This window comes from Rhinichthys klamathensis, unplaced genomic scaffold, assembly GCF_029890125.1.
Source record: "Rhinichthys klamathensis goyatoka isolate OS25496 unplaced genomic scaffold, OSU_Roscu_1.1 h1tg000035l_1, whole genome shotgun sequence".
NCBI classification, from domain to species: domain Eukaryota; kingdom Metazoa; phylum Chordata; class Actinopteri; order Cypriniformes; family Leuciscidae; genus Rhinichthys; species Rhinichthys klamathensis.
The window spans coordinates 1358600-1379532 of NW_026606583.1; the positions used below are offsets into that span (position 1 = coordinate 1358600).

The 20933-nt window shown below is 37.9% G+C and overlaps 3 protein-coding genes across 4 annotated transcripts in view; all 3 read right to left on the reverse strand.

Annotated features, from left to right (window-relative positions):
• kcnh6b (potassium voltage-gated channel, subfamily H (eag-related), member 6b) overlaps positions 1-11973 on the reverse strand; it is a 28302-nt gene extending 16329 nt beyond the window's left edge. For both annotated transcript variants that reach the window (XM_056245814.1, XM_056245813.1), the window contains exons 1-4: positions 11735-11973; positions 8885-9066; positions 7637-8062; positions 3530-3926 (exon numbers count right to left, since the gene is read on the reverse strand). In XM_056245814.1, the coding sequence (XP_056101789.1) occupies positions 3530-3926; positions 7637-8062; positions 8885-9066; positions 11735-11750 (1021 nt within the window). In that variant the 5' untranslated portion in view covers positions 11751-11973. The remainder of the gene's footprint in view (positions 1-3529; positions 3927-7636; positions 8063-8884; positions 9067-11734) is intronic.
• Positions 1-20933, reverse strand: part of dnajc9 (DnaJ (Hsp40) homolog, subfamily C, member 9) — a 217781-nt gene that overhangs the window by 135440 nt on the left and 61408 nt on the right. The gene's annotated exons all lie outside the window — the stretch shown is intronic.
• Positions 13633-19391, reverse strand: LOC130080470 (translational activator of cytochrome c oxidase 1). Its single transcript, XM_056245822.1, has 5 exons — positions 19153-19391; positions 18832-18938; positions 16155-16285; positions 15640-15802; positions 13633-14022 (listed from the first exon to the last, which is right to left on the reverse strand). The coding sequence occupies exons 1-5, from the start codon at positions 19361-19363 to the stop codon at positions 13813-13815; spliced, it is 822 nt and encodes a 273-aa protein (XP_056101797.1). The 5' UTR covers positions 19364-19391; the 3' UTR covers positions 13633-13812.

Below are 20933 nucleotides of genomic sequence, written 5' to 3' on the forward strand. Positions count from 1 at the left end.
CATGGGGACTTTAAGCCAAATTTTTAATACCCTTCTCTACGTCTTGTATATCCGAGTACATTATTGCTCCTGATGCACGAGTGCCTACTACTGGCGGAACCCTTGCAATGTGTTTTAATGGAACACCCTAAGCCCTTGGAATCTGCTATGGAGCCGATTTATTATTTACAGTTTTTTTTTTTTTTTTTCATATTAATTTGTTTAACGTATCATTCTATAGGCCTGTATGTATGCTTGGGCTGTTGAAGTAAATTAGAAAAGTTACACAAACAAAAATGAAAACAATATAATAAACTATAACAGTCAGCTTAAAGCTGCAGTCCGCAGTTTTTCCTCTTTGTCGCCATCTCTGTTCGAAATCTGCAATTGCAGTCATACGAGGAATTATCAACTTTACGTGAGTTGTACTTCGACACGGCACAGCGCGGTTGAACACAATGTTTGAGGAGAGTGTAAGGCTGTCAGTCACCGCGCCGGTGTGGATACTGTCATTCAGAATCACAGATTATTATTTTTGGAAGTATGACCAACATAATAATTTTCACCGGAAAATGTCATCTGAACAAGTAAGTAACATCCACTTTTGTTCTGGTTCTGACATTGCAGTAAATCGCGCTGATTAAATCTAACAATCGCTTATTATCACGTAAAACCGCGCAAATTATACTTTGTTCTCAAATTGTTAATGTTAACAATGTCAGCATTGCGTGACTACATGTAATGTCCTTCAGATATTATCCTTGTTTTCGCATGGGGTTGCAGTCTCTTTTTTTCTGTAGCCACTCCGAAGTCCGAACGAAGTCTTTTGCATTTTACAGCGGGTGAATCTGTTGTCACTGGTGATTGTCGTTTGAACCTTTCTGGATCCGCCATCAAATTGATAAGTTTAATTATATCAAGTGCTGTGAGAAAAGGCTATAAATCTCCACCTCCAACATCCTCACACGCAATATAGCCTACTAGCCGAGACTCTTTTTTATGTGTACAGATGTGACGTAATGACGCAAAGACATGCTTTAATTTCCCGGAAATCCACCAGTATCACTGGAATCAAAAACATTTTTACAAGCTTACCGCTTTGAATCGAGCTAAGGCAAGCAGAGAGTTATGAACACTGGCTGGTTATGTATTTTCGCAAAAATGTATTTTGGATCATTTTGAACCCAAAAAAAGCTACGGACTGCAGCTTTAAGGTAGCTACAAGTATTATGCTTTTAAATGTCAAAATAACTCCAATATCATACAATAGAGTTGTGTGGGGTGGGGGTAAGCATGATTTGCTGACGTCCCAATTATGTTGCATTGTGATCTATGGATCTGCCTGAAGTGTACGTTGAGTAGCTCCCACTGTCAAAATCGCAGGGTCGAGTGTCTGTCCAAATAAACTTCTCTCACCCACTTGACGAAGATGAAGGCACTTCAAAATGGCAAAGGGGATTCCCCCGAGGGGAAGTGCTTTGGGAAGTTCGTGAGCGTGTAGAGTTAAACGCAACCAAAAAAAGAAAGATGGCTAAAATATTCCAAAAGAGGATAAGGTCAGTTATAACTGGAAAATGAAGGGTTACAATCAGGCAAAACATAGGACCCGTGTTAAAATTGGAAAAGCTTTCCAGTGCTGGAGGGACGTTAGAGAGTGGGAAGGCCTGAAGACGGATGCCGAGGTTTCTTTGGTTTCTTTCTTCGTTTCTGCTTGATATATGAGTAATATTGTTTTTTGTATGTTTCACTTAACTAAGATACAGTATGTGGTTGTTGTTGAATCACAGCTGATTCATCCATACTTAAGCGAGCTGGGTGATGTGCCGGCTGTAGTTGCTGTGTTGCATAGCGTGTTCATTATTTTTGGGGGCGTAGCAATGAAGGGAGGGTTGTGTTTTTTTTTGCTAGGGGTGTTTGCTTGAGTGTCGATTTCAAATATCAACAGTGTTTCTCAGAAATTGCTTACTGCAACTTTAACTAAAACTGAAACTAAAAGTAAAACCATAACCATCTGGTATATAGCATTTGCCCACGTCATATACATTCCCACTGAGCTTAAAAGGTAAAGGACTCAGACTGAAAATAGCAAGCGTTTCAATATTTTACAGACAAATGAAAATATCTGTCAATCTTTTAAAGGGGTCATATAATGCCATTTTTGTACAAGCTAATATGATTATTTAGGGTCTAAATTAAAAGTTTGTAATATACTTTAATTAAAAATTCTCATTAGTATTGTAAGAAAACACTTATTTTACCTGGTCAAAAACAGCTCTGTTTTCAGCACGCCGTTTCAGTGCATATGACTTTAAATGATCATGAGCTTTGCTCACCCCGCCCCTCTGTTCTGTGCGTACACGTTTGTAACACAATACCATAACGTGTTGTTCATTATAAACGTGGGATTATGAATTATATGGAGAACGTCGTACATAGAAAACATGCAGTAATGTACCCTGAGTGTAAACCTTAGACTCATTCATCGTGAAGCGATTTGCAAAGATATAAATATTAATATAAAGTTTAATAAAACGTTACACTCACTTCAGTTGTTCTAGAGGTTCAGCAGGAACACGAATATCTGGTACCGATTCTTTATTCAGGAGCAGCTGCTTAGCAAAACCAGCTTTCTACTGATCCTCGTTTATAAAGCAGTCTGGTGAGAAATGATTCGCGCAAACATGAAAGCATTGACGTTGCTCGTGGGGAATATTCCCTTCGAAAACAAACTCAACCACTGCGTCTTCAGCGGTTCGGATTTAGGAACATTAAAATGACTGCTGTGTTCGTTATTACACCCAAGAACAGAACACCACAATCGCTTAGACGCCATTCTGCTCATAGACAGTGCTCCAGCATATCAACAATGACCGCGCCGGTCCGCGCAGACTATGATTGACAGCTCTCACGAGCGAGGGCGGGTCTGTGTTGAAACGCGCCTATCAATCAACAATCGCGGGAGGGGCGTCCGACCGTGTGACGTCACACGGTCGAACGGCTCAATTTGAGACGGGGGAAAACATATAAGGAGATTAAAACAAAACCACTGGATGGATTTTTATCATTATATGATGGTTGTGTACAGGCACTGCCAACACATTTCAGTACAATCAACTTGAAAAAGTGCATGTACCATTATATGACCCCTTTAAGAGAATTGTTCAGATCCCCCATAACTCTGGTTACACTCTTAAAAATAAAGGCTCCAAAAGCAGCAGCAATGTCATTAAAAAAAACATTTTGGGTTCCCAAAATAACCTTTCAAGGAACAGGTTTTACAAGATTCATTTTTTTTCTTAGTGTGTAGAACTTTTTTATATAATCTGTAGAACTTGTGCAATGGAAAGGTTCTATGGATGTTTAAGGTTATTCATGGAACCAAAGATGCCAATAAAGACCTTTTATAGAGTGTAGGTCACCAACATTAGTTTTTTAGGTCTAAATGTTACAAGCCAAGTAGTCTAAAGAAGGGATTTAAGAAGTGCCCAGGACATTGGGACAGAAATGGCTTATTTAAGTGTGAAATAAAGAGCTTTTTACAGTTACTTACAGCCAATGAGCATGACACAGATTGAGAAAAGCTTCTCAGAGTTGGTGTTTGGAGAGACGTTCCCAAAGCCCACACTGGTCAGACTACTGATGGTGAAATAGAGTGCAGTGATGTATTTATCCTGATTGGAGGGTCCTGAGCTGGCATCGCTGTCGTTGTAAGGCTTTCCCAGTTGATCGGCCAGGTTATCCAGCCAACCTGTCTTCATGTAAGGCCTCTCCACATGACCAATGGCATACCAGATACAAGCCAACCAATGAGCAATCAGCAAAAAGGTGCACATGAGCAAAAAGAGGACTGCAGCTCCATACTCTGAGTATCGATCTAATTTTCTGGCCACACGGACCAACCGCAGCAGACGAGCAGTCTTCAACAGGCCAATAAGAGTGGCTGTCGTCTGCAAATTGGATGATGGGAGGTCAAAGAAAGAATAGTGAGCATCATGACACAAATAGTGAGCCCCAGTCCGATATCCCTTGTGAAAACCGAAATACTTTTAAAATGAGTGCTTATTACGGAAATAATATACTTTAAAAGAAGTTAAGTGCAAACTGAATGCAATGTTTAGTTTATGTTTAGTTTGTTTAATATATATTTAGTTTGTTTAATACATATTACTTTAAATGTAATATTGAATAATACACTACTGTTATAATCAAGTACTTTACATGTGCTATAGTATGTAAATCAATACATAAAAATGAGAAATTCATACAGCACAAAAAAAGAGATTTTAATTTGACATTATTACAAAGTGCACTTTTAAAAGTGTATTTAAAGTAAGTGTGCTAAGGAACAATCATGAAAGTGTACTTTAACTTAAGTACACTTAAGAGGCCTTTTATTCAATTATTATTTATCTGCAAGCACAGTTTTTATTAAATATGCTTTTAAAATTTTAAGTACACTACAAGTGCTCATTTAGTACAATTAAGTGATAGTCTTTTTTATTAAGCAAAATTAATACATTTTAATATATGTTTATATATAACTTTATTTAACTTATAATTATATATATATACTGTATGTGTGTGTGTGTGTGTGTGTGTGTGTGTGTGGGTGGGTGGGGAATCAAATTTGCAGAATTTGATATTCTACAAATATCCTCTTTTCAATTAAAATGTTCACTATACAAATTCATGGCAGCAGGGTTGACATTTTAAGACCGACCCCTACTGACAAACATAAAACATAAGATAAAACACAAAGTGATAAAGATGACATTTTAATTTGTCCTTGAAGGGTTCACTTCTTGAAAAGTTAATGTGATTATGATTATTATTTAATTATTATTATTGCAATAGTTCCTTACTTTAAAAAGGGGACAATATGATAGTAACAAAAAGGTTAAAAACATAACCTGGTCTAAATAAAGTATGTTGCAAATTTAGTTCCATTATATCAACTACAAAATAGAAAGAGAATATATACAAAGGGAAAATAAAGACAAAATGCTAGAATGTTAAAATGTGCTTAAATTACAAGTGACATTCTGGGAAATGTCTGTATTAAGATAGAAGTAGAAGTACATAATCTATTCGATATTAGGGCTGTGACGGTATGGGATTTTTTCTTACCGCGGTGAAGAAGCAACAAATCTCGCGGTTTGGCGGTTAACCGTAACTGGCTTGACAGATAGGAGTGTGTGCCCAATGCCAGGTAAGGGACCGTCCCTTACCAAAGTGCATAAAGCACCTGCATGCGCTACCTTTTCTCGGTTGACATTCGCTTCTCGCGACCTCTGGATTATTTTCTCACAGCTCGTTGGATTTTTTCAGACGTTCAAATGTGTCTTCAGGAGGACATATTGCTCAGATCAGCCTCCACTGGACGTCGTCTTGCTCTTCATTACAGCTGTGTCATCCTGCAAGCCGTCCATGCTACACTTTACATTAGGCTGTCCGCCTTTTTTCTCGCATGTTTCCTTCTGTCACGGCTGCCAACTGTTTGGATTTTAATGCTCATTCCGACAGTGCTCTCCATATCTGCAGCTTCCTCTGACGATAGTCTGTCGCGTGCCTGCCTGGCCGAGTGTGGCGCGCTCATCGGAGCTAGGGATTCTCATCCTCATAACTGCGTAGTCTGCATTGGCCTCAAGCACGCGGAAGAAGAGCGCTGTCTGGCGCTTCCAAAGAAGCTCCGGCGCCACAGGCATAAGGTGGTAGCTACTCAGTGTTGATTTCGAACAGTCATACTTTGACGAAGGAAACGGCAGTGACATCGCGCACCCAGGGGACTCCAAGCTTTGAGTTGGGCTGACAAAGGCCAGTCTGCCTTCCTTGAGGACATCTTAACGGGTGAACCCTCATTTGCAAATGGACGAGGATGACGCAGGCCTCCTTGATGGCTCAGAGCACGAGGAGGCTATCCCGACTTCTGTCACTCCTCAGGCTCACGTGTCTGCTGCTTAACCCCAATCCGTCCTCATTGAGTGTTGTGAGCGAGCAGCAGCTCGCCTCAATACTGAATGGCCGGCATTACAAAGCGCCACTGACAAGGAGAGGGACGTCTACGATGGGAAACTCCTGGGACCGCCTCCCTGCCCAATAAAGCAGCTTCTCCCTGTCATTCCAACTTGTGCCAAGCACATGAAGCACATGAAGTCTTCAGTCTCAAGGAGAAAGTCATGACGGCCCTCGGCATGGGTAACCCCACCATCGAGCCCTCCATCGTCAGACATCTTGACCCTTCTCAAGGTGAGCTGCTCGCCCCTCTCAAACCTGTTCACCCCAGAAAAATGGATCACTTCTCTGCGTCCATCCATCAGGCTTCCTACAAGGCCTTGGCATTAGCTGTCAGAGCTTTGAACGTCTCCTCCCTGCTCTCAGCTTAACAGGCCGAGCTTCTCGTTGACATGGGTCAACAGTTGGAGAAAGGGCCTGCCCCGCCCTCGCTCTGGAAGGAGATTGTCACGGTCAACAATCTCGTTCTCTGCAATGCCCGCCAGGCCATTCAAGCTTTGTCTCAACAGCCTTTTGAGCATTTTTTTCCCTTAAAGGGGACATAACACACTCTCATGTTAATCTTGAGTACCTATAGAGTAGTATTGCATCCTTCAAATCTCCAAAGAGTCTTTAGTTTTATCAGATTTATAAAAGACAGATACGCTGTACCGAGTCTTTCCAAAAACAGCCAAGCTCCTGGAGGCGTGCCCTGCAGCACTTCCGACGGCTTCTGTAACCCGAACTTGCACGTTGATGGGCGTGCTCTTGCTCTCGCTCTGGTTGATGTGAGCGCACGCTCTTCCGGGAGAAGTGCCCATACAAAGAATTCCACCCTTTATGTCGTCATACAGGGCCATACTCGAAAAAGAACTTTCCAAAACGTATGGCATATGATCTAAGGGAGTGCAGCCTCCAGGGGGCCTCAGAGCACACTCCACTAGGGGTAAAGTTGCCTCTTAGGCTCTGTTTAAGGGAGTTTCCTTGCAGGACATATGTGCCGCTGCAAGCTGGGCCTCTCCCCATACGTTTGTCAGATTCTACTGGCTTGATGTCACCAGGACCCTGGTAGCTCATTCTGTCCTGGGTGTGGGCTCTTCATAGCCACTAGGCTGCTACTTTGTAACATGTCATGCACCGCCTTTCCATGTGACCCTCCTCTGGCTTTTCAGGGCCTCGCTGTGAGTGTATTGGGCAACCGGGGAGCTGTCCATATCTCCCATAGGTGGATCTCAAACACAAGATGATGAAAGAGAACAATAGGTTACTGTTCGTAACCCCGGTTCTCTGAAACATCGAGTGGAGAGATCCACCAAGCTTGCCCCGCTTGCTGCACAAGAAGCGTATATGCTCACTGAGGAAAGGTAGTGCTCCTATCTGTCAAGCCAGACTTGGTGCAATGCGAGGCTTCTGCAGAGGTCAGATACAGATGCCATTCCCATAGGTGGATCTCTCCACTCGATGTTTCAGAGAACCGGGGTTACGAACAGTAACCTATTGTTTTGAATGATGTTTATATAAAAGTAACTGCTTTGAAATATCCCTTATACATTTATATCTACTGTTTTCTTCTACAAAATGCTTCTTAAAAATGTAACAAAACACATCACTTTCTTATCAGTATCACAAATAAGACACAAATAAAACATTCAGTAGAAGTTCATACCTCATCTGATCCAGATTTGAAGAAAAGCAAATCAAATGGAATTGCGGCCACCATGTCAATGAGAAACCAGCCTTTGATATAATGGATAGCGATGCGCTTGGGATGGGTCACAACCTCATTATTATGATTCACGTACGTTGTCCTGAAGGTAATCACAATGTCTATGATGAACAGAACGTCCACTATCACGTCTACAACATTTAAAGGGTTACAGGTGTAACCACAGGTGTGTCTCCTCTCCTCCTCCAGCTCATTGAGGAGGAAAGCAGCAGAGTATGGAGTGAAGACCGCTGTGTAGAGCACTAGCAGGAGGATGATCCAGTCCCACATGGCTTTGAAAGGACTGTAGTGCAACATGATCCACTTGTGGACGTCTGGAGCCTGGAGCTTGTACTCGGGCAAGACATCAGCACCAAGAGACAGTACCTGTGCATGGAAAGAGATGATCAGTTTTAGTGGAAGTCAGGTGCTTTTGCTCAAAGCTGAACAAGAAAGAATAAGATGGGATTTCATTGAGCCTAAGCTGATGTTTTAAAATTAATATTTTTAAAGTCACCATGAAATCAAAATTGACAGTTCTTATTTTTCATGGAATATTAGTTTATCATAAATTATTTATCCATGCATTTATAATTTATTTTAATTAATGTGCCCTTGTAATCTTTAATCAAAATAACTTCTTGCAGCATCATCTTTTTATCTTCTTTGATGACGTTTACTGGCGAAGAGGGTGGGAAAACCTGTCACTCACATGAGATCGACCAATTGCAAACCACAACCATTCAACAATCCACTCAATTCCCGATGGACAAAATCAAGTCCCATCCAAAATTTCAGAATTTGCACTCAGAATTTGGGCAGACTGATACATTAAAGTTTTGTTAAATAATCAAAACAATATGTGGTGTGAGTTCTAATATCTTCAACTACATGATGATACTCTACAGTTTTGGAACAGGGGCCACAGGGGTTATGGATTTTTGCCATGGCAAAGAGCCATTTCTCTTGAATTAAAGGTTCATGTGTCTGTCCTAACGATCTTTCCACGAGTGATTTTCGGCCACATTGTTTTCCATGTGCCAACTGCTTTTATTATTCAGACATCAACTATCAAGTGCTCGACTATTTTGATGTAAGAGGATCTGAGTATGTTGTACAGCAGCACAATAGTCAGAAGTTTTTACAAAAACAGTTTCAATATCAAGATCTTCATCTAAGATATAAAGCAAGCCCAACAATGCATCCTACCTGCGTGAACTTCTCTGTCACATACTGTGTGCGCTCCTTCACCTTTGGCGTAACAAGCTCAATGTTGCAGTGTGCCGTGGAGTGATTGGATCGACGCAAGTTTAGACTGAATGAAGGGAATCGGTTTAAAGCTTTCATCCGCTCAGAGCTGGTGGTAGAGTTCCACAAACTTGTCTTCAAGCCTTTATGATAAAAGAAAAAAAATGGATTGAATTCAGAGCAGAGATTTAATGGATGACATTTTACTAAACACACACATATATATATATATATAATTTAGTAAAAATGTATTTGTATATATATATATACATATAATTTTATAGGCCTATATATATATATATATATATATATACACTCACCGGCCACTTTATTAGGTACACCTGTCCAACTGCTCGTTAACACTTAATTTCTAAGCAGCCAATCACATGGCGGCAACTCAGTGCATTTAGGCATGTAGACATGGTCAAGACAATCTCCTGCAGTTCAAACCGAGCATCAGTATGGGGAAGAAAGGTGATTTGAGTGACTTTGAACGTGGCATGATTGTTGGTGCCAGAAGGGCTGGTCTGAGTATTTCAGAAACTGCTAATCTACTGGGATTTTCACGCACAACCATCTCTAGGGTTTACAGAGAATGGTCCGAAAAAGAAAAAACATCCAGTGAGCGGCAGTTCTGTGGGCGGAAATGCCTTGTTGATGCCAGAGGTCAGAGGAGAATGGCCAGACTGGTTCGAGCTGATAGAAGGGCAACAGTGACTGAAATAACCACTCGTTACAACCGAGGTATGCAGCAAAGCATTTGTGAAGCCACAACACGCACAACCTTGAGGCGGATGGGCTACAACAGCAGAAGACTCCACCGGGTACCACTCATCTCCACTACAAATAGGAAAAAGAGGCTACAATTTGCAAGAGCTCACCAAAATTGAACAGTTGAAGACTGGAAAAATGTTGCCTGGTCTGATGAGTCTCGATTTCTGTTGAGACATTCAGATGTTAGAGTCAGAATTTGGCGTAAACAGAATGAGAACATGGAACCATCATGCCTTGTTACCACTGTGCAGGCTGGTGGTGGTGGTGTAATGGTGTGGGGGATGTTTTCCTGGCACACTTTAGGCCCCTTAGTGCCAATTGGGCATCGTTTAAATGCCACGGCCTACCTGAGCATTGTTTCTGACCATGTCCATCCCTTTATGGCCACCATGTACCCATCCTCTGATGGCTACTTCCACCATGTCACAAAGCTCTAATCATTTCAAATTGGTTTCTTGAACATGACAATGAGTTCACTGTACTAAAATGGCCTCCACAGTCACCAGATCTCAACCCAATAGAGCATCTTTGGGATGTGGTGGAACGGGAGATTCGCATCATGGATGTGCAGCCGACAAATCTGCGGCAACTGTGTGATGCCATCATGTCAATATGGACCAAACTCCCTGAGGAATGCTTCCAGCACCTTGTTGAATCTATGCCACGAAGAATTGAGGCAGTTCTGAAGGCAAAAGGGGGTCCAACCCGTTACTAGCATGGGGTACCTAATAAAGTGGCCGGTGAGTGTATATATATATATATATATATATATGTGTGTGTGTAAACAGAAAATACAGTAATTTTATTTATAAATTATTTAAAAATGTTTTATAAATATCAATTAAATATATTTTTAAATATTTAATATAAAATATATTTGATATAAATTGAATTTATATTATATACAATTCAAAGAAAGATAATGCCCCCAATATTACATTTTGATACATACATTTTATATAAAGAACTATATTAAAATGTAAGAACAAGGCAGGGTTAAAATGAGTTCGGTCTGGAGTCTATCAACTTTGTCTCAGATATTTCCCCAGAAATCTCTTGGGAGAAAAAAACAGTACAGTCGACACACAAGTCAATTGCTGATATTCAGGTGTAGTATATTAATGTAGATAGCGTGGCTCAGATAATATGATCTTGGAAGGATTTGATGAGATGCTAGATGTTCTTAGACTTTGGTATTTTGTTTTGTAAGAACAAGGCAGGGTTAAAATGAGTTCGGTCTGGAGTCTATCAACTTTGTCTCAGATATTTCCCCAGAAATCTCTTGGGAGAAAAAAACAGTACAGTCGACACACAAGTCAATTGCTGATATTCAGGTGTAGTATATTAATGTAGATAGCGTGGCTCAGATAATATGATCTTGGAAGGATTTGATGAGATGCTAGATGTTCTTAGACTTTGATATTTTGTTAAAAAAGTATTAAGAACATCTGAAGCACAACAGAATATGAGATTAGTCTTTTTCTCAGGAAGAACATCTGAGAAGCAGGAGACTACATTTGCACTTTTAATTTCATTGGTGTCAAGAAAAAACATTTAAGATATTAAGAAGATCTCTTAGATGAAATGACCTATAGCCACATAAAAAAAAAATAATAATAATAATTATACATTTGAAGAACCAGGCTACTCCCCTTAACAAAAGAAAATCCACTTACTACTGTAATAGTTGCTGTTTGTCCCAAATAGTGTTAACTTCACATTAAATAATAATAGAACAATAATATCATCCACTCATGAAAGCAAATTCTGTATCAGAAATTCGGTATCCAGAGAAATAGCTTCATGTGAAAATCCATCCAGAAAAATGAGCAAAATCACATCTTTAACAGTTTTGTGAGATTTTTTTTTTTTTTTTAATGTCCCGTTCTGGTTTCAATTAATGTTCCTCCTGTAAAGAAACAGTGTCTTCACGATGGAAGCTCCTCCTACGTCACTGTTGGGGTCTCCGTTCTACATCTGACCTTAACCGAGAGACACTCACTGTACAGTAAAGTTATATAATAGACTCTCTCTTACCGTGGAAGTGCTGCATTTTGTCAGTTCTCGCCGTTACCCGCCAGGGCAATCTGTTACAGACCCAACTTCATATGGTACATAATCCACATGCCCTTCCTGTACAAACACATTGAAATCTCTGATAGGGTCGTCCTCTCGTGACTCGACCCAGAACATCGACAAACAAACCCTCACATGGACAAAAACCTGTCAGTGTGAACCAGTCAGCTGCATATGCTGCGGCAGCGGCTACTCTTAGACAAATCAATCACGTCACAATCAAACAAGTTCATGAAGGCACAATTATTTCTTATTGGCGTTTTCAGACTCTGTTGAATCAACAGAGTGCTTTTGCCTTCAGGACCAACCTCTTACCAGAAAAAAATGAATATGCGAATGGGAAGAGACTCAGTGTTGGATCAATATTCACATCACATATAGATTGAACTCTAGGCCTTTGATGGGGCTTTACATTGACCTATTGATAACTCATCATTATTCTATCACTAAAGACAGGAAGTGGCCTTGATCAGTGAAACAGGATTTTCTGAGAACTGACTGGCCATGATTTGGGTTACGCACAGGACGCCAAGTCTGTATTACTACTGTATATGCATATTTATTGCTATATTCATAGTTATGTCTGATAATGAGGTACCAAATGAAGGCCATTAATTATGACACAAAGTCTAATATCTTCATAGATGGAAGAACTTAAGTTTCGTTCAGGTTCTCCAGGGAATTTCGTATTTATGACATCTGGTGTGTCACTTAAGTCAGAGCACAATTACAATGAATATTTTCTACAAAACTTTTAACTCTACTTTTACAAAATGATGAATAAAGAATCTCTATGTTTTTATTCAATTTATGAAGGTGCTTTAAATTGAATCGTAATTGTACAATACTGTCGTATTTTGTACATGCAACTTAGATAGTTTTATTTTAAATTAAAAAAATATATAATTTCAATAATTTCAACTAATTTACCATTAATGCACATGCTATTGTGTCCCCCATATTTTCTCACTGCCACGGTTCAAACGCAATGTTCAGAGTTTCTCACTCGTAATTACGACATTGTGCTGCCTTTCATGTGTTTTCAACTCGTAAATAAAATCTCTCCGACATGACTTGAACACACCATTACTATTTTAAACACAGCTTGTATGTAACATTTTTTTGTTTTTTAATAAGGAGCAATATATGACCTCTGGATTTGAATTTGTTTTCTAACCTTATCAAAAACACAAAACTGAAAATGAAATTATTATCAAATACAAAAGTTGCTGAAAATATGATACCATAACATGGTAAACGCTCTGCTAGAATACATTTGAAATAATTGTCTGGTTCCAGTGTTGTAGGTTGTGATGTAATTTCAAAACACGTGGTGTCAGGTTTTGGAATTATTTGGATTTTTTCCCCATTAGCTCATCAAAAATCACTTCATAGTAGCAATACATCCGACAACATTCGCCTCTGAAACAGTGAATACAGATATGTGACAGCTGCAGAACAATACAGTGTCTGCCAAGGTACTAAACCCATAACTAGACATGCCAAGAATATTATGAAAACTATCAAATGTTTAAATGAGAAATTCAGCTCGAATTTTAAATATCTGGGGCAGTTTTTTTTCCACTTCCTGTGTCATTTTTGCCCCAAGCCAAGATTAATTCCTGACCCTGATTCTCACTGGTCAATAAACATTTGCATAGAGCAGCTTTGTTTTCCCTTTTTTTTCAGATTCTGGGAAAAAGTCATTGCAAGTTGCCTTTCTATCTCTTTTTATACTTTTTTTTTTTAATGATATTTCAATTGTGATTAGTGCCTAATCTTAACTTATAACAAAGGTTTTATGATCACAACATTCAGTATAATGCCACTCAAAATGATACACATCTATGACTAATGTCTTCTTTATTGCCATGATGAAGATATATCAACAAGGTCAATCAAGCATTTAATCATCACACAATAAATCCAAGTAAAGTCCAATCAAATTTGGCCAAGCAGGTCCTTTTTGTTCCAGTTGCTCTTAAGGCATGTAGAGCATTACTTAGTCCATCTATCTGTGACTTACAGTACGGTGAACACTAGTTCTGTGTGTGGATGTTTTCCCATACCCGGACCACATCAGGGTGGTCATTGACAGCCTCCAGCAGGGTGAACGCTGTCTCTAGCTGAGTCTGAGTCAGGAGAGAGGGGGTGTGAGGAACAAACTCCAGTCCGGCTGACAGTGTGTGAATGCCCAGACTTTCTAGAGCATTCCGCACAGCCTTCATAGACGTCATGTCACAGACAAACTGAAAGGGACAGATGGTTATTAATAATTGAGACAATTTCTCCTGACAAATTCTACACAATCCTCTAATTACTGGCAATATGTAAACAGGAGGTATACAGTATAACATCACTGAAATAAAAATCTCTGATATACAAATTAGTCCCGGCCTCCTCCACTCAATGGGTCAGCTGTAGTAAACTACTCTACACAATGGCAAGTGGAAATATTGGTTTAATTCAGCCATCCATGCTTGAACCAGAAACTGATTCAGAAGAAGAAGAGGAAGAGTGAATTATACAGGGTTGTCTATGCATCAGATGTATCAGAATGGAAATGTGTATTATGTATCGATCTCTACAACGTCAGACGCACTACATTAACAAACAGCTAATAATGTGTTTCTAATGTTACACAAACCAGTCAATCAGCTGCCTTCTAAAAATCAGCATCCTTAGAAACACTTTGAACATCATAGAAATTCAGTAGAGAAGGGCATATAGTTCATCACAACATCGTAACATCATATACATAATTCACCCGCTATATTGCTATATGTGCCCTATTTTTCCTGTCCCTTCTTAAAGGTGTTCTTGTGCTCACTGTGGAAAAGCCCCGCAACAGGGGCAGTTTCAAACTGTGTTTTTGAGACTTTCTTTGGTTCACTGCAGTTTTAAGGAGAAAATACTCAGCGATGGTGTTGACTTATGAATTTGCACATGATTTGTCACCCCATAGACATTAACAATGTTAAAAACCTGATTTTCACCACAGGGGGTCTTTAGTAATCAATGTATAAAATGCCATAAATAGTGATTTGTATTTAATTTTCAAAACGTATAATATTTAATTGACCTGTGTGGTTATGCATCAATATAATGAACACATTTAGTTTTTATAAATTTATATGAAAATAATGTGTTGGACATTTTTGTGATTTACAGCAAAAATAAAATGGTAACACTTTACGATAAGGTTCATTAGTAAACATTAGTTAACTACATTAGTTAGCATGAACTAATAATGAACTGCACAAATACAGCATTTATTAATCTATGTTAATTTCAACATTTACTAATACTTTATTAAAATCTTGTTAACATTAGATAATGCACTGTGAACTAACATGAACTAACAATGAACAGCTTTATTTGTATTAACTAACGTTAACAAAGATGAAGAAATACAGTAACAAATGGATTACTCATGGTTAGTTTGTGTTCCTTAATACATTAAATAATGTTAACTAATGAACCTTATTGTAAAGTGTTACCAATAAAATCTTACTTGATTTTTTATTTTTGTTTATTATTTTGACAGTATTATTATATATACAGTATTAAAACAACTATCATTGTTTCTTGACTGATCAGATATATTTAATGCATGCATTCCACATTTCAGGGAATACATAAGCATAATTAGTCAATTTGTTATAAAACTACAACTTCCTTTGTTTTGTGACTGTTGCGAATTAATAAATGATCAAACTCCTCTTCCTGTAAATCCAATTTAAATGTCCATCCTTTTGGGGCATGTTTGCCAAGGAAATTCAAATTCACACTGATGAATTTCAAGGCAGATTTAAATCCTTCGATTCTGAATTTTGTACAATCCAGTTAAGAGAGAGTGCTCAGACCTGTAGGATGGGTCTCTCCTCCTCATCCTCCGTCTCCTGCACATCTTCAGCTCCTGCCTCAATGGCCAGTTCTAGAGCTTTCTCAGAGGAGATCCCATCTCTGGACGCTGCCACAATACCTTTCCTGTCAAAGTTACGGCGCGCTCCTTCACACAGCGCCCCGCTGTGGACAAACAGAGAAAAGATGTAGATTTAATTGTGCTTAAGTACTTTTACTTCTTTGCCTAGTTACACATCCAAGGCTTAAGCAAGTCCCACAATAAAATGCATGTTTGAGCTGTTTTAACTGAAACCAACTCGCACTGACAAATCTTAAAATATGTCAGTGTTATTGATTTGTCTCAAGATGCACATCAGTAATGTTTTTTTCTAAGGCATGTTTATAAAAGCTAGTTTAATGTCCTTATTGAACTAAGGCCTAATCCTGGCTTAATCTAAGACCTGTCTGTAAAACTAGGCATATATACCATATACCTACTTATATCTTATTATCTTCCCAACTCATCAGTACTAACCCATGTTTCGTCATGATATGTTTAAGTTCCCTGTGGGATCGTGTGTTGTTGTCAGTCAAAACCTCAATGAGTAGCGTGCACCCGCCCGGTCCTGTGGCCTCATAAAGACACTGTACTCCTGGTTTTGACTTCTATTAGACATTAAAAAAAGGCAAAAGACTTCCAGTTAATGCTGACATTTCATCAATGCATGATTAACTGAATAGAAAATTCTAGAGCATTTTTGAAAGATTTTATTTTCTAGCGATTGCTGTATGGAAACAAACAGAACGGTATGTAGGTGAGTAAATCATTACTGACAGATTTGTAATTTTTGGCGAAATTATTTATTCAAATCTTGTTAAAACCTCATTCTTAATCATTCCATATATATATATATATATATAAACATATATAAACACAATATTTTTTAGGTTTTTCAAAGTCTCTTTGCTCATATTAAGGCTGCATTTATTTGATCAAAAATACAGTAAAAACAGTAATATTATAACAATTTAAAATAACTGTTTTCCTTTTTTTATATATTTTTTAAAATGTAATTTATGCCTCTGATGGCAAAGCTGAATTTTCAGCATCATTACTCCAGTCTCACGTGATCCTTCAGAAATCATTCTAATATGCTGATTTGCTGCTCAAGAAACTTTTCTGATTATTATCAATGTTGAAAACAATTTTTGCTTCCTAATACATACCAACCAGAATACATTTTTACCCCCAGGTTTCTTTTTTGAACACTGTTTAAAAGAAAAGCATTTATTTAAAATAGAAATCTTTTGTTACATTATAAATGTCTTTACTGCCCTTTTTTGTTCAATTTATTTTGTTCAATTTACAGTTTTTTACAATCACTTTGTTACTATTTTCAGAACCTTGATGTCATTTTTCACAACTCTAGACACAAAACTCACAACCAATGATCAAAAAGCACATTTTTCAAAACTCTAACCCTTTTCTCAATTGCTTGGATACAATACACATAAAACTTAGATCATTTGTTCATTCAACAAAGATCACCTGTTCAATATGACACAACTTAACATCAAAGTACTACTATTTCAAAAGGCAATTCACACATTACATTTCAAATGAGTGTCTATTCATTTCCTTACAATGATCTAACTATCAATTGATACAACTGCTCAAAATGATAAGTAACTGTTGCATTACTCTTAATGCATAGTTGTATGGAAACAGACACACAATCTTCCATGTTTACAGTAAATCATGAAAGTTTCAAGATAATGAGATTCATTGTCACCAATTAGCATGGCATGAACCAAATAGACTACAATATCCATGGATGTAGCCTAATATTTTATCATACTGTAATGCTTCATCAGACACTGTGTCTATGGTGCCAAATACTGTACCACCTTTTCAGACTATGTACAGTATTGACAGTACAGTACTGTATAGATGCAGGCCCTTGTAACTGCGTGTCCAATTCTGCCAATCACAGCAGAGCAGTGTCAGGCCTGGACTCGCCATGCCAAAGGTTTTTTCCAAGATGTCATTTTCCAACATCCATTGTGATGTAGATGAGAACCTGTGGCCAAATCCACAACACAGAGTTGATGACAGTGTAGAAGTACAGTAATCACTCCTGTTTAGTTTCTTACAGCAAGTTGAGGAACACTGCATTTGATGTTTTACAGTACTGTCTTTTCTTTTCTATTTCATAGCTAATTATTTTTGCTTTGATTCAAAAAACCATGTTGTGATTGTACTGTAGTGTTTTGCATCAATATATTACAAACTTTGTTCACAATGATTCCACTGTGTCTGTAATATTCTCTCTACTACTGCAGTACTTTTACAGAGATGTATTTACTGTACATGTAGTACCATAATGAAACCTGTATCACCTATTTTGCTCTACAATATTTAATGATTGTACGAACAATGACACAGTGAAACTATCGGTTGCTTGTGTGTGGGTGATCTATAGTTATGTTTCAATGGTATTTCACAGTTAATTTGTTTTTTGAACCAATGATTGTGCAAGTGCAAGATTTCTTTAAAGATGTGAATGCACAATGCAATGTTTTGAACATTAGACAGCCTGTGTTACAAGTGATTATCGTTTTGAGTTTTGTGTCTAGAGTTTTGAAAAATGACATCAAGGTTCTGAAAATAGTAGCAAAGTGATTGTAAAAAACTGTAATACGTTGCCCTGTCTTTCTTTCTTTAAATCGTACTTACCACAAACCTTTGAATGGTACTGTAACACAGTTTCCATGAAAATATTAAACAGCAAAAATTGTTTTCAACATTGATAATAACCAGAAAAGTTTCTTGAGCAGCAAATCAGCATATTAGAATGATTTCTGAAGGATCATGATGACACTGACTGAAGTAATGATGCTGAAAATTCAGCTTTGTTATCACAGGAATAAATTACATTTTAAAATAATAATCATATTTCACATATTACTGTATTTTATCAAATAAATGCAGCATAGATGTAGAATCTTATAAACTATGTTATACTGTATATATAAACACAAATTCAAGTATGTAGGGGGATAAAAGTAACTGTATGAGGGACGGGTGAGGGTGAAAACCTACATTTCTTAATCATGATATATGTGTGTGTATATATATATATATATATATATATAAATAAATGATTAAGAAATGTATATAGTATTATTTCGAATGGTAAAATGTGCCTTACGGCTCCTTTTATAGCTCCTTCTACGGTGGCTTTCGGAAGATTCTTGTTCCGACATTGCTCTAGAAGTTGTGCCAATGCAACATTAAATTCTGGTTTGGGTCCTCCCTCTGAAACACAAGCACAGGGTCATCTCAGCATGCACAAGTGTAGTGGAACCACGGTACAGTGATTATACCAGATCACATAGTAAATACTAGGTTCATTACATGGAAAAAAACAAGAGCCCCATGGTACATTAAAGAATACCATGGTATTACCATACTTGTTGGTTAGTGGCAGATTGGATAATGGCAATTTTTCAGTCAAATCTAATGCATTCACCTCTGACTGCAATCCTAATCATCATGGTGAACTTAGCAATCATACGGGCTCGAGCAGCATCTTTGGGTATTTTAATGTCCTTCACTTTGGACCATTTGTTGTGTCCTGCCCAGAGCACAGGGCTCGAGTGCAGTGCTCTAGCTGAACACTGACAGGCTCTCTGAACCGCTGAAGACACTCTCACTGTCAGTCTGAAAGCGCTCAGCATCATGTCTCCTAACACTGTCCTTCCTTCTCTAAACAGAAGTAACGTTATGTGTCCAAAATCAAATGACTTTGGTCGAACTTTAAAATGTCATGCTGTAACGTTAAGGCTTACAGGTCTTGAGCTTCAACATGCACGTTTTAACCAGAGACTGTAAAAAACCGGATAGTTTCAATAACGTTTTACGACAGTTATTCAATATATTCCGTGCTCGTTATTAGCGTAAATAAACTAAATGGTAACGTAAAATTATGCCATAGTTGTTGTCTTTTGCAGGGCTAATTTATCCCACACGAGCCCAAGAGTAAGCAACACTGCAAGCGTCATTACCGGTGAACAAACTAATGCCAAAATAAAAGTCCTTAAGTGCACTCATATGGATCGTTCTCAAATTTTGAATGTGTTTAGGATTATTTCTATGTACATTTTTTCAGTAATATATTTCACTCCACATTCTACAGAAAGTTAAAATTGTATAATATAATATAATATAATATAATATAATATAATATAATATAATATAATATAATATAATATAATATAATATAATATAATATAATGTACTTGTACGACTAGTCAATAAGGAAGATTATGCAGAAACTTAATGGCAGGCCAATATATATATATATATATATATATTACCGGTATATATATGTTCCACAGACAGGGCTAAGACTAAACCAGGATTAGGCCAGTTCAATTAGGGCATTTAAGTAGATTTTATAAACATGTCTTAAAAAAACCTTACACAATACTGCGGTGCATATAGAGACAAAACAATGGCACCGACATATTTTAAGATATGTCAGTGCAAGTTGCTTTCAGAAAACCTTTTATTTTATTAACTATTCTTGTCATACACTGATAACTAGGCTTAGTAAAAAAAAAAAAAGAAAAAAAGAAGTTAAATTTACTTAATTTTTCTTTGGCAAGTTTTTGCAGGCATATTTTTTAAAGTAAATTTCACATATAGAATTAAAGGTGCAATGTGTAATATTTCTGAGGATCTATTGACAGAAATGCAATATAAGATCCATAACTATGTGTTCAGCGGTGTATAAAGACCTTACTCAATGAACCGTTATGTTTTTATTACCTTAGAATGAGACATTTATATCTACATAACCGCGGGCACCCGCTTCTATGAAGGTCGACATATTGTGACGTCATGTATACCGTAGCCGACAGCGAAGAAACAGCGATACAGAGCGCGTTTCGTCACTACCTTGAAAGAGAAGCCGCAGAACCGTGAGTAGTGACTTTTCCCTTGTCAGTGGTGTAAAATATGTAGTTGGATTGTTTCATGTAACTTAGTTCTTCTCTCTCGCTGTGTTATGGCTTTGACAATCAGCTGATTTGTACTATTGCTACAGTACTATACGCGTCGAGTATAAACAATGCTTTACGCTTTAACCAGCTCAGCCACAGCCCTACAGCATAACAGCTCATATTAGCCAGCTAAACTTTTACTACCCTGTTAGAAAAAAATATGTAGTTGGATAGTTTCATGTGGTTCTTCTCCCTCGCTGTATTATGGGTTTGCTATGTGGGGAGAAATGTGCTGGTTACGTTCGTG

What these genes read in the sequence shown, in the direction of transcription:
- LOC130080470 (XM_056245822.1), bottom strand. Translation starts at nt 19,363, where the DNA reads ATGATGCTGAGCGCTTTCAGACTGACAGTGAGAGTGTCTTCAGCGGTT. An exon ending in AAGGAGCTATAAAAGGAGCC is followed by an intron (nt 16,286 to 18,831) that starts GTAAGGCACATT and finishes AATGTCTAATAG; the next exon opens with AAGTCAAAACCAGGAGTACA. An exon ending in CATATCATGACGAAACATGG is followed by an intron (nt 15,803 to 16,154) that starts GTTAGTACTGAT and finishes GTTTGTCCACAG; the next exon opens with CGGGGCGCTGTGTGAAGGAG.